This window comes from Polypterus senegalus, chromosome 15 (assembly GCF_016835505.1).
Source record: "Polypterus senegalus isolate Bchr_013 chromosome 15, ASM1683550v1, whole genome shotgun sequence".
Lineage (NCBI taxonomy): Eukaryota > Metazoa > Chordata > Cladistia > Polypteriformes > Polypteridae > Polypterus > Polypterus senegalus.
The window spans coordinates 99,303,389-99,316,610 of NC_053168.1; the positions used below are offsets into that span (position 1 = coordinate 99,303,389).

The following is a 13,222-nucleotide window of genomic DNA, read 5'->3' on the forward strand; positions in this document are numbered from 1 at the left end:
AGTTAAGTTCCTGCTTGCTGAATGCAGAGTTAACCAGGAAGTCTCGTCTCGCTCATTCAGCATCAACGTGTTTCGCTGTGTAAAGAGTTGTGCTCTTTTGTGTTTATCTTTGTGCATAGTCAAGCCCTTCATTATGGCTCCAAAACGATCTGCTACTGCTTCAGGGGCCGTGCCTAAGCGCAAACGGAAGATGTTAACGATTGCCGAAAAGGTAAACGTTTTGGATTTGTTGAAGGCTACGATTCTTTTTATTTAAAAAGTAGGAAAGGAATATAAGATCTACGGCCGCAGTGTCCTTTTTACCAGGGTGCAAAACAAGTTGTAAGTGGATGTAATAAGGCAGTAGTCTGGATGGAATCTGCTTTAGGGATTTGGATTGAAGACTGCCAGAAGAAGAACAACGGCTGTGCTTCACAATCGCCTGAAGTGGCTCCTTTAAGGGCTGTAACGCTCTCCTTTGTTGTGCAGTAAAATAAAACTCATTGTTATCGGACAAGTCATCGTGTCATTGTTGGTGAGTAACCATAATTAATTTTCTACTTACAGTACTTAGTACATGTATGTACATTTAGTGTCACTGTACACACATTTACTGTATACAGTGATCCCTTGCTGTATCGCGCTTTGACTTTCGCGGTTTTGCTCTATCGCTGATTTTATATGTAAGCATATGTAAATGTATATTGCGGATTTTTCGCTGATTCGTGGATTTCTGCGGACAATGGGTCTTTTAATTTATGGTACATGCTTCCTCAGTTTGTTTGCCCAGTTGATTTCATACAAGGGACGCTATTGGCGGATGGCTTAGAAGCTACCCAATCAGAGCACGTGATACATATTAACTAAAACTCCTCAATGCTATAAGATATGCCTCCTGCGCTGTGCTCGATTGTTTGCTTGTCTCTGCCTCTATCTCACCCTCTCTGACATTCTCTGCGCCTGACGGAGGGGGTGTGAGCAGAGGTGCTGTTTGCACAGAAGCTGTTTGCTTAGAAGATACGGACGCTCCTGTAAAAAATGCTGAAAGGCTACCTTCGCATTGATCCCTTCATTGCCGCTGCTTTATCGCGGTGCTTGCATACTTAAAAGCGCAACAGCCCTATTGATTTTTCATTGTTTACTTTACTCTCTCTCTGACATTCTCCGCTCCTTACGCGCACTTTGAAGAGGAAGATATGTTTGCATTCTTTTAATTGTGAGAAAGAACTGTCATCTCTGTCTTCTCATGGAGCACAGTTTAAACTTTTGACTAAAGGGTGTTATTTCATGTCTAGAGGGCTCTAATAATGTTAAAAAACGTATTTAGAAGGTCGTAAACAGGTTTTCTATGCTCTAACTGCGAAAATATTAGATTTATAAATAAAGAATCCTACTTCGTGGAAATTCATTTATCTGTCTGGAGCGGATTAACCGCGATAAACAAGGGTTTACTGTATAACTGTGCGGAGAATATTTATAAACAGTGTGGGGGAGTTTCTAAGGGCTTAAAATATATAAAAATAATCATACAAACATATGGTTTCTATTTCGCAGATTTTCACCTATCGCGGGGGGTTCTGGAACGCAACCCCCGCGATCGAGGAGGGATTACTGTACTATTTTTGTTGCATTGTACGTATTTATTGCTGGTGGCATGTCTATCGTAATGGCTGTAACATGTGATATCGGAAACACTCAATATCTTTAAAATAATATTTTGGTTTTACTGTATATAAACAGTGTGTTTATATACATAATTTCAATGAATCTTACCTAATATCTAAGAGAATACAAAGGGATTATGCTGTATAACTCTGCGGGGAATATTTATAAACAGTGTGGGAGAGTTTATAAGGGCTTAAAATATATAAAAATAACTATACAAACATATGGTCTCTACTTTGCGGATTTTCACCTATCGCGGGGGGGTCGGGAACGCAACCCCCGCGATCGAGGAGGGATTACTGTATATTTTTTTTAATGGACTTGATCTTGCCTGTCATCAAGGATATACCTCCTATTCTTTATAATTGTTCTTCCAAAGTTGATCAACACCAAATAATCAATCTAAGCAACAAACTGAATTTAAAGTGATCCCCACCTCCCCAAAAACAAGTGTTTTTTTTATTCTTCTTAAAAAAAAAAAAACCTTATGTTTGCATACAGTCATGATCAATAAACTTTACTAATAGTACAGTGCAATGTTAGGTGGAAATACTACTAAAAGTGATGAAAATACACCTTGTGACTGGAAAAGATACTATGGCGTAAGCTATATGAAAGAAAAATCTGTGCCATTTTGTTCAACTATAATTAGCAGATTCTTTGTTTTAAGAGCCAGTCTTTAAAGCATTACACCCAGAGATTGTTTATGTAAACTCTTAAGATTGTTTCTCTTTTCCCATATACCAGAGGTCCTGAAAAAAGTTCTTAATACTGTTTACAAACTATATCTTAATCCAGAGCTACATGCTACTGATCCTATTCACCCTATAGACAGGGGTTTATGCCATTTGTAAATGTTTTTGTTCTCTCTGCTTATTTTTCTTCAAACATTTCTTTCTTTCCTCATTTTAACTTTCTTTTTAGAAAGTGTGTGGTCCTGAAAATTTTATATTAAAGAAGCCAAATGAATCCAACAACAGTATAACTTAACAACATATTGGAAAATCATAATGGAAGTAATCTAGTCCTTAATATACAGTAGTGGCTGGCATATTTAAGGTTGCTACCATTTTCAGTAATGATCTCCTGAATGAGACCATGGTACCTGAAAGAGATAATACACTATGTAGTCATTTAAAGGGGCTTCAAGGCAGTTTACCCTTTTCAAGCCACATATAAGTAGTTAATAAAATGCATTGATCTGAAATCTATTCAAATTTAACAGTCTAGCACTCTGGTAGTTTCTTAGTAGGAGGCTCTCGTTAATCTCACTTATGACAAGGCACTCAGTCTCTTTTGCTGCTCAACTTTTATACGTTTTTGGAAATCTATGCTCAAATAATATCCCAAAATGTCAAGAATTGCAGTGAAAGAGCTAGCATTGTTTGTGTTTACTTATTTATGCTAGTCTGAATTTTCTACATTGACATTACTTAAAAACAAATATAGGCCCAGGTTGCAAGTTGAAAATTACTTCAGTTTCTGCTTCAGTAGCGTCCCATCCCTCATTATTTGTCTGGCTTTTACCTTTCCATCACTCAGTTCTCACTTAGTAGGTAGTGTCTTTTAATGGGAGGTTGTTAATTACCTAAAACCGAACTAAATACTTATGGAATACTGCTAAAGGCACCTGAGTTATTATTTGGAAAGAAATCCAGCTGATGTAGGAGCATTTCATTTTCGAGCACAATCACTTCTTTAGAAATTAGTGAAAATGGTAGTCAAGAAAGCTTTACATTGGGATTAAACATTTCATTAACATTTTAGCAGATGTCATGATCAACGTGCATTCATTCAGTGGTTTATACCATTTATACAGTGTATTTCATCATTTGTAATTGAGTTCAATGAGGGTTTGTAATCGCTTAATACATATAAGGAATCCAATAAAATACAGAATAATTATTTATCTGCCTTTAAGCTCTCTGTTGTTGGTGGAAGCATTTAATATAACTTAAATTAATATATTAACCTAATTCTTATACTTGATTTAGTTTATCCCTTCTTTTACAACTTTTTTTCAGAAACTGAAAACCAATCTTTTTTGCCCTGAAAAATAACACACACTGAAAAAAAATAACTGGTTTATGTATTTCAGTTAAAATTAGCATGTAATGTTTGTGTCCATTCCTTTGAAATATTGTTCTTGTGTTGCTACAGCGTCAGAGTTTATTGTATAGGGCATGTGCAACTCACACTCAAAATTGTATTGTGTGGTGATGTGTGTTTTAAACTCAGGAAATAATTACTGTTCTGCTTCATCCACCCTACATCCCAGATTTTATTCCTTCACATTTTCACCGTTTTGGAGCCCTTAAATGTGCTGTCCATGGGTAAGGGTTTGAATCTGATGAAGAGGTAATGATGAAGTGGCTACAAGTGCAGGATTCAGAAAACCTTGTCTTATGCTGAAAAGCAAATCTGTGCAAAATTTCAAGTCTGTAGTTAGAAAACCTGCAGTACATAAAGTGTAAACAAACTGTATTTGTAGTTTATATACTACTGTATATATGGGTATATCACAAACATGACATTTATAATTGTGCACTGATGATATTTCTGTTTTATATATAACTTTTCCGCAAAGACACTTATTTTATTAAATTACCATAGTGACATTTCCAAAGGCAATATAATTTAGTGAGAAATACCTTGCTTCCTTTAGTTGTTTTTCCTGTTGTTTTTCCAGTGTTCTTAGCACATGTTCTTTAATACATTGTACATTTTTATTGAACACCTTTGAAGTTATCACATATCATCATACCCTCAAGTAGACCTATTTGTGTAGTACTAGATGGAATAGCATTGTTATGGAGTATGGAAAGAAAATAACTTTTGCTACATGCCACACATGCCTTTTTGTTTAACTGTAAGAATCCTAATGTACATACAATTATGTACCAATGTGTCTTGGCATATTAAGACTCAAAATGAGAAAAATCCAGTTTTGTGTCTGTTATCCTCTTATCAACATCTTAAGCCTTCACGGCAACCCAGAGACCTTCAGTTTATTTTTTTCTTCACTTTTTTGATTGAGATGTTGAGAACATATGACACACTTAATAAACAAATGATTAAAAGGCTAATATGCTTGACTGTATAGTTCTCATGCTATGTAGAGTACAAAATACATTACGCTTAAAGTGTAAAACTCACTTTTGTGGCCACATCTGGAATATTATATAGTTTTGATCGCCATATCACATGAAAAGTATATCCGTAAAGAGCTATGAGACTAAATTTAGTCCTCAGTAGAATGAGCTTTGAGGAAAGGTTTAAAATTAAATCTTTTCTTCTTAAACAGACTGAGATTAAGGGTGACATGATTTTTTTCCAATTATTAAGAGAGCTAGTAGGGTCTATAGGAACTATAACTTTTAACTGTATTCTTCAACAAGAAGATGCAAGTGCATATTGAAGCTTGTTTTTGATACATTTTACAAAAATATTAAAACATTTCTTTAGGTGACTGTAAATACATGGAACAGGTTCACTAGAAGTCAGTTGAAATCTCACACCTTTTGGTCTATATCTTGAAGTTAACAACCTGTTTACCTCAAAACATTTATCTTACATTACACTTATTAATGGTTCATAAAGTGAGCACCATTGTGAAATGTCTACAATAAGGTAGCTGATTGTTTGTATTATGGATAATAATAAATTGCATCAGAATGGTATGGGGAAAAACAAAGAATTAAATTGAAGGGATAGAGTAAAGGCACACATAGCAGGGAAGAGAAGGAAAGTGCATTGGTATTATGATTGCTGTTCAGTGACTTGATGGTCCATGCTTCATTTTGTCTCATCTTTTGTTCTCGGCGTATAACCCCAAGTACAGTGCATCCGGAAAGTATTCACAGCACATCACTTTTTCCACATTTTGTTATGTTACAGCCTTATTCCAAAATGGATTCAATTCATTTTTTTCCTCAGAATTCTACACACAACACCCCATAATGACAACGTGAAAAAAGTCTACTTGAGATTTTTGCAAATTTATTAAAAATAAAAAAATTGAGAAAGCACATGTACATAAGTATTCACAGCCTTTGCCATGAAGCTCAAAATTGAGCTCAGGTGCATCCTGTTTCCCCTGATCATCCTTGAGATGTTTCTGCAGCTTAATTGGAGTCCACCTGTGGTAAATTCAGTTGATTGGACATGATTTGGAAAGGCACACACCCGTCTATATAAGGTCCCACAGTTGACAGTTCATGTCAGAGCACAAACCAAGCATGAAGTCAAAGGAATTGTCTGTAAACCTCAGAGACAGGATTGTCTCGAGGCACAAATCTGGGGAAGGTTACAGAAAAATTTCTGCTGCTTTGAAGGTCCCAATGAGCACAGTGGCCTCTATCATCCATAAGTGGAAGAAGTTCGAAACCACCAGGACTCTTCCTAGAGGTGGCTGGCCATCTAAACTGAGCGATCAGGGGAGAAGGGCCTTAGTCAGGGAGGTGACCAAGAACTCGATGGTCACTCTGTCAGAGCTCCAGAGGTTCTCTCTGGAGAGAGAAGAACCTTCCAGAAGGACAACCATCTCTGCAGCAATCCACTAATCAGGCCTGTATGGTAGAGTGGCCAGACGGAAGCCACTCCTTAGTAAAAGGCACATGGCCGCCCGTCTGGAGTTTGCCAAAAGGCACCTGAAGGACTCACAGACCATGAGAAAGAAACTTCTGTGGTCTGATGAGACAAAGATTGAACTCTTTGGTGTGAATGCCAGGTGCCATGTTTGGAGGAAACCAGGCACCGCTCATCACCAGGCCAATACCATGTGGTGGTGGCAGCATCATGCTGTGGGGATGTTTTACAGCAGCAGGAACAGGGAGACTAGTCAGGATAAAGGGAAAGATGACTGCAGCAATGTACAGAGACATCCTGGATGAAAACCTGCTCCAGAGTGCTCTTGACCTCAGACTGGGGCGACGGTTCATCTTTCAGCAGTACAACGACCCTAGGCACACAGCCAAGATATCAAAGGAGTGGCTTCAGGACAACTCTGTGAATGTCCTTGAATGGCCCATCCACAGCCCAGACTTGAATCTGATTGAATATCTCTGGAGAGATCTTAAAATGGCTGTGCACCGACGCTTCCTATCCAACCTGATGGAGCTTGAGAGGTGCTGCAAAGAGGAATGGGTGAAACTGGCCAAGGATAGGTGTGCCAAGCTTTTGGCATCATATTCAAAAAGACTTGAGGCTGTAATTGCTGCCAAAGATGCATCGACAAAATATTAACAAAAAGGCTGTGAATACTTATGTACATGTGATTTCTCAGTTTTGTTTTATTTTCAATAAATTTCCAAAAACCTCAAGTAATCTTTTTTTACGTTGTCATTATGGGGTGTTGTGTGTAGAATTCTGAGGAAAAAAATTAATTTAATCTATTTTGGAATAAGGCTGTAACATAGCAAAATGTGGAAAAAGTGATGCGCTGTGAATACTTTCCGGATGCACTGTATGTTTCTGTGACATCTTGTATATAGTCATGGTGCTACAGTTCTACTAAAGTAGTTGGCATATTTGTGTGTAGTGAGCCCTTAGGATCTTTAGTCTTCATGGCTGCTCCATCTTTTTGCCAGTTAATGAAAATATTGACATCTAGACACATTTGAGAAGATGTATGTTTGTTTATTTGAAAAAACATAATTGGTTGTTTAAATAAGTATTTGTCTTATGTACTCTTCTGCATAGGCTGACTGGACTTTGATGATTGGCGAACAAGCAGTGGACATTTGCATCCTGTCTTCTGCACAGGCTGCTTCCTTTGTGTTTGTGCTAGGGGAGAGAAATTTCTTCTGTATCAAAGCAAATGGGCAGATGCGCTTCATGAAGAAGCTGGAGTACAACCCAAGTTGCTTCTTGCCATACGCATCAGGTATAGTAGTGTCCTGTGTTCTGGTTTGGCAGGGAGGGGGAGGTGGGGGCTAGGTGTCAGCAGTGCTGAACTTCATCATTCACTGGGAGAAATATTTCTGATTGCTGCTCAACAGTTTTTGTCCTAAGTAAGGTTTTCATCAAAATATTTACGATTTATATTACTAAAAATAGATTTATTTCAGATAGACAGTGGCAGAACCTCTCTGTTAATAAGGGTTTTTTAATAGCAACCTTTTGATACTTGCTTTCCTAATTTCTACTCTTTTTGTTAGTTTTTTTTTTCTTTTCTTTTTTTAAGTGTGTCCACCAAAGAACAGACTCATAATTCTTTCTAAGCTGGACAAAGGACATTTTTTTTTCTTTTAATTTGTTTTGCTTGTAACTATTTATTTGACATCTTTTAAAGCACTTTAAACTACATTCTTTGAAAATGTGCTATAGAAATAAATGTTGACATTGTCTACATTTTATTGAATATATTTGTTAAAGAAATTTCCACGGTTTCCAAAAAAATGACAATAATAATAATATAACTTCTTAGTGAATCTGAAATGTGCTGATTCACCCCATCCATTAGTTCTTATTCTAAACACACTTACCCCTAAGAATTTCCTCTACATTGCTATATTATCCAATAGTGAATCGGCTGCTGACACAGAAATGTTCAGTTTTACAATTACAGAAAAATGTTATGATTGTCATTCTCATTTATGATTTGTAAATGATTTTTATTAAACCAACAGCAGACAATTTTACTCTATCAACTATATAAACTATATCATAAATCTAAATGTGCAATTCTCAGAACTGTTATTTTACAGAAACCTAACTCTGCTAGAGTTAACTTGTCACCTGGTATATATTGAGTCAAACCAGAATTTCCCAGACTCAGGGTGCTTCTTTCTTTTAAACTTTTAACAGGGCGGCCTCTTCACTTGTAGGCTCACTAAACCTTTATCAAAAGGTTTAATTCTTTCAGAAAATGCACTTTGGCATGTCCTTTCTCATCTGAAGTTGTTGTCTCTTGTCTCTTTCACTGTTGGCTGCCTTTAAAGAACATCTTGTAAATGTAAGTGCTAGCTGCAGAAATGCCTGGATTTTATCTACGGTTTCAGTATCCCAGACTTGGTTGGCAGAAGTTGATTAACAGCCGTGCAATCTCCTGAGGCTTCCCATGTTCCAGCCAATAGCACAAGCATACATTTTTTGTGATCTGATTTGGCAAGCATTTAAATTTCTGTGGCTAGTGGGAAGACTATCATAAATTATTTACAGGTCTCAAAACAGATAAAAAGTGCTTGTCTGCTTAAATGCAACTTTGCAATTTGTAACCCCAAATAAGAAAAATTTGGGATGGTATGTAAAATGCAAATTAAAAAACAAAGCAAAACGCAGTGATTCTTAAAGTTACTTTGATTTTTTTATTTCATTGCAGACAGTATGAACCCAAGACATTTTTTGTCTGGTCAACTTCATTTCATTTGTTAATATTCCTCCATTCCTGCATTCCAGGCCTGCAACACCTTCCAAAAGAAGTTGAAATGGTAAAGCATTTACCACTTAGTAATGTCGCCTTTCCTTCTCACAATATTTAAAAGATGCTTTGCCGCTGAGGATGAAAAGCAATTAAGTGTTTCTGGCGTTATTTTGTCCCATTCTTCCTGCAGGCACATCTTATGGTGTGCAACAGTACAGGATTGTTGTCACATTTTTCGTTTCAAAATTCTCCACACATTCTATTGGGAATAGGTCAGGACTGCAGGCAGGCCAGCCCAGTACCTGCACCCTCTTCTTTCAGAGCTATGACTTTGTAATGTGTGCAGAATGTGGTTTTTAATTGTCTTGTTGAAAAATGCATGGACTTCCCTGGAAAAGATGTCATCTTGAAGGCAGTATATTTTACTCAAAAATTTCATTGTACAGTGGTACCTTTGTATACGTCCGCTTTGGAGTAAATCCAACTTGGTATACGTCCTGTTTGGACGCGAAACATTTTGCTTGGTATACGACCTTTTTTTGGAATACGACTTGTGTGCTAGAACACTGTCCGCTACCCATTTTTACCTCTCTCTCGAGACAAAGCCACGACTGCCCACGAGTGTCAGTACGCCAGTTGCTGGCATTCAGTGAACAACCTGCGCGCTACCCTTGTTTACCTCTCTCGAGACAAAGCCACGACTGCCCACAAGCATCAGTAGGCCAGTTGCTAGCATTTAGTGAACATCTCGCACTATACTCTCTGTGAATATTCACGTGATTTTGTGTTTTTTCGTGTAAATTTTAATTTATTGTTGAAAAGTATGAAGGTGGCATGCGTATCCGAGAGTTGGCTGTTGCATACCGTATGCTGAGGACGACAGTATCTACGATTGTGAAAAACACAGACGTTATTAAAAAGTAAAGTGAGGTTAAATTTTCATTTATTTCATCTAATTGCTTTTGTATTCATGTATTTTAGTATTAAGCAGTGTTTAAATTATTTTATACAACCCCATCAATGTATAATATGCCAATAACAATAGGATTTTTTTTCATGGGAACGGATTAATCATTTTCCCTTTATTTCTTATTGGAAAAATTTGTTTGGCATACATCCTGTTTGGTATAAGTCCAAGGATCTGGAACGGATTAAGGACGTATACTGAGGTACTACTGTGCTTTTCATTGTACTTGTCATTAATGCTGCCAAAACAGAAATATATAAATGATCCTTGCCAAGGACACTGACACAACACTATACCATGACAGACCCTGGCTTTTGGACTTGTTGCTGATAACAATCTGGTCGGTCTGACTTGTTAACATAAGGCTTCTTTCTTGCACAGTAAAGTTTGAAATGGCATTTGTGAATGTAACTCCGTATTATAATGCTTGAGAATTTGCCAAAGTAATCCATTCCCTATGTGGTTATATCAGCTATTGAGTGACGGTTCTTGATGCAGTGTCATCTGAGGGATTGGAGATCTTGGGTGATCACCTTAGGCTTTCACGTTTGCCCTTTGTACACTGAAATTCCTCCATATTCCTTGAATCCTTTAACACTAGAGTTCATGAAGCCAATGAAAAAACAACTGAAAAAACAATCCTGGCTTACCTTAAATCCCTTCTCACTCTCCATCAGTATCTTTTGTTTTGTAAATGTGTCGATCAGCACAAGCAGCAAGCAGTCTGCTGTCCCATCCCCTGCCTTGACGGAGTTCAGCTCAGGAAAAAGCTCTCCCAGCTCAAGGCTCCTTTTCTGCATGTCATTTGCCTGGTAAATAATACAGTATATCGTTATTTGGAATGCATGCATTTCATGTATGTTCAATGTCTACAAAGATCTGGGTAAGTTTAGTTTGAAAGGAAATGTGAGAAATTCAAGAAATTCTGAACACATACCTAAAGCAAAAACTTGTTTCATGTTATACTAATAATGGCATGAAGTGTATAATGTGTGAAGACTTTAGTCCAAATACCAATTAAACTTGTGTGCTTTTATTCAAGAATATAACCACAGAAAAAAAAAGTATTTGATTTACTTGTTGCTGTCAATGAATTAAAAACTCAAGCTCAGATGTCAGAAGAACTGCTGCCTTATAACTCGGAGGTCCCAGGTTTGAGACTGGGCTCTCCGTGTTTTGAGTAGTGAGCTGCTGTTATTATTAAATATTTCTACAATATAATAAAAACATACATTTGATTTGAGTCTGTTAAGTTCATAAGTATTTGGACAGAGACCACTTTTTTCTAATTTTGGTACTGTACATTACCACAATGAATTTTAAATGAAACAACTCATGCAGTTGAAGTGCAGACTTTCAGTTTTAATTCAGTGGGTTGAGTAAAAAGATTGCATAAAAATGTGAGGCAACTAAAGCATTTTTTTTAACACAATCCCTTTATTTCAGGGGCTCAAAAGTAATTGGACAAATTAAATAACTGGAAATAAAATGTTCATTTCTAATACTTGGTTGAAAACCCTTTGCTGGCAATGAGAGCCTGAAGTCTTGAACTCATGGACATCACCAGATGCTGGGTTTCCTCCTTTTTAATGCTCTGCCAGGCCTTTACTGCAGCGGCTTTCGGTTGCTGTTTGTGGGCCTTTCTGTCCGAAGTTTAGTCTTCAACAAGTGAAATGCATGCTCAATTGGGTTAAGATCAGGTGACTGACTTGGTCATTCAAGAATTTTCCACTTCTTTGCTTTAATAAACTCCTGGGTTGCTTTGGTTGTATGTTTTGGGTCATTGTCCATCTGTATCATGAAACGCCGCCCAATCAATTTGACTGCATTTAGCGGGATTTGAGCAGACAGTATGTCTCTGAACACCTCAGAATTCATTTGGCTGCTTCTGTCCTGTGTCGCATCATCAACAAACACTAGTGTCCCAGTGCCACTGGCAGCCATGCATGCCCTAGCCATCACACTGCCTCCACCTTGTTTTACAGATGATGTGATATGCTTTGGATAATGAGCTGTTCCATGCCTTCTCCATACATTTTTCTTGCCATCATTCTGGTAGAGGTTGATCTTGGTTTCATCTGTCCAAAGAATGTTTTTTAGGTGTTCTTTAGCAAAGTCCAATCTAGCCTTTCTATTCTTGAGGCCTATGAGTGGCTTGCATCTTGCAGTGTACCCTCTGTATTTACTTTCATGCAGTCTTCTCTTTATGATAGACTTGGATATCGATATGCCTACCCCTTGGAGAGTGTTTTTCACTTGGTTGGCTGTTGTGAAGGGGTTTCTCTTCACCATGGAAATGATTCTGCGATCATCTACCACTTTTGTCTTCCGTGGACGTCCTGGGGCCTCATGTAGAAACGGTGCGTACGCGCAGAAATGTTGCGTAAGAACTTTTCCACGTTCAAATCGCGATGTATAAAACCTACACTTGGCGTAAAGCCACGCACTTTTCCATGGTACCTCATACCTTGTCTTACGCAAGTTCTGTGCTCGGTTTTGCAGACAGGCGGCACCCAGCGTCAAAGCAGTGCTACTGTTCCTGTGTGGTTACTCTTTTATTTTCCTGATGCGGCTTTATAAATACACTGAAACTAACTGCATATTGTTTTTTAGTGTAATGCATCTGATTGTAATTAACTTGTAACAATATAATGGTCCAGGGAATAGCCATAGTATTCCAAATACCATAACTGCTTTAGCGTTGTTACTCTCACTGCACCTTCTTCTTCTTTCAGCTGCTCCCGTTAGGAGTTGCCACAGCAGATCATCTTTTTACATATTACTCTCACTGCACCACTCGGAGTTTTTATATCACTGTATCTGAGTGGGGAATCACAGCAGCAGCTGATCGGAAAGAGAATTATCGGTTTACAGTATCAACCACACGCTGTCTCAGCCACGGAAAAACGTTTCAAAGCCTTTCCTGTATGGACCTCATGGTTCGGAAACAGTTTCATCCCAAGAACTTTAAGCGCAATTAATCAATTGCTTCTTGTAGAACTGTTTGTACTTATAAGTACAATCACCCCACTGTAAACTTGCACTACAGTTATAATAGTACACAACCTGAGCCACTTTATAAAGCACATATTTACATATGATGATGATAATAATACATTTTTTATTTATATAGCGCCTTTCCCATTGCCATTCGCATTTACAGAATATAAGAAAGAACGGTAGGGTATACAGTATATAGCATAGTACAAAGCAAATAAATAAATAAAGAAGATTAAGACAGTAACTTC

At 37.6% G+C, this 13,222-nt stretch overlaps 1 protein-coding gene across 4 annotated transcripts in view; it reads left to right on the top strand.

Annotated features, from left to right (window-relative positions):
• bbs9 (Bardet-Biedl syndrome 9) overlaps positions 1 to 13,222 on the top strand; it is a 448,663-nt gene that overhangs the window by 183,467 nt on the left and 251,974 nt on the right. For all 4 annotated transcript variants that reach the window (XM_039736257.1, XM_039736258.1, XM_039736260.1 and 1 more), the window contains exon 8: positions 7,345 to 7,528. In XM_039736257.1, the coding sequence (XP_039592191.1) occupies positions 7,345 to 7,528 (184 nt within the window). The remainder of the gene's footprint in view (positions 1 to 7,344; positions 7,529 to 13,222) is intronic.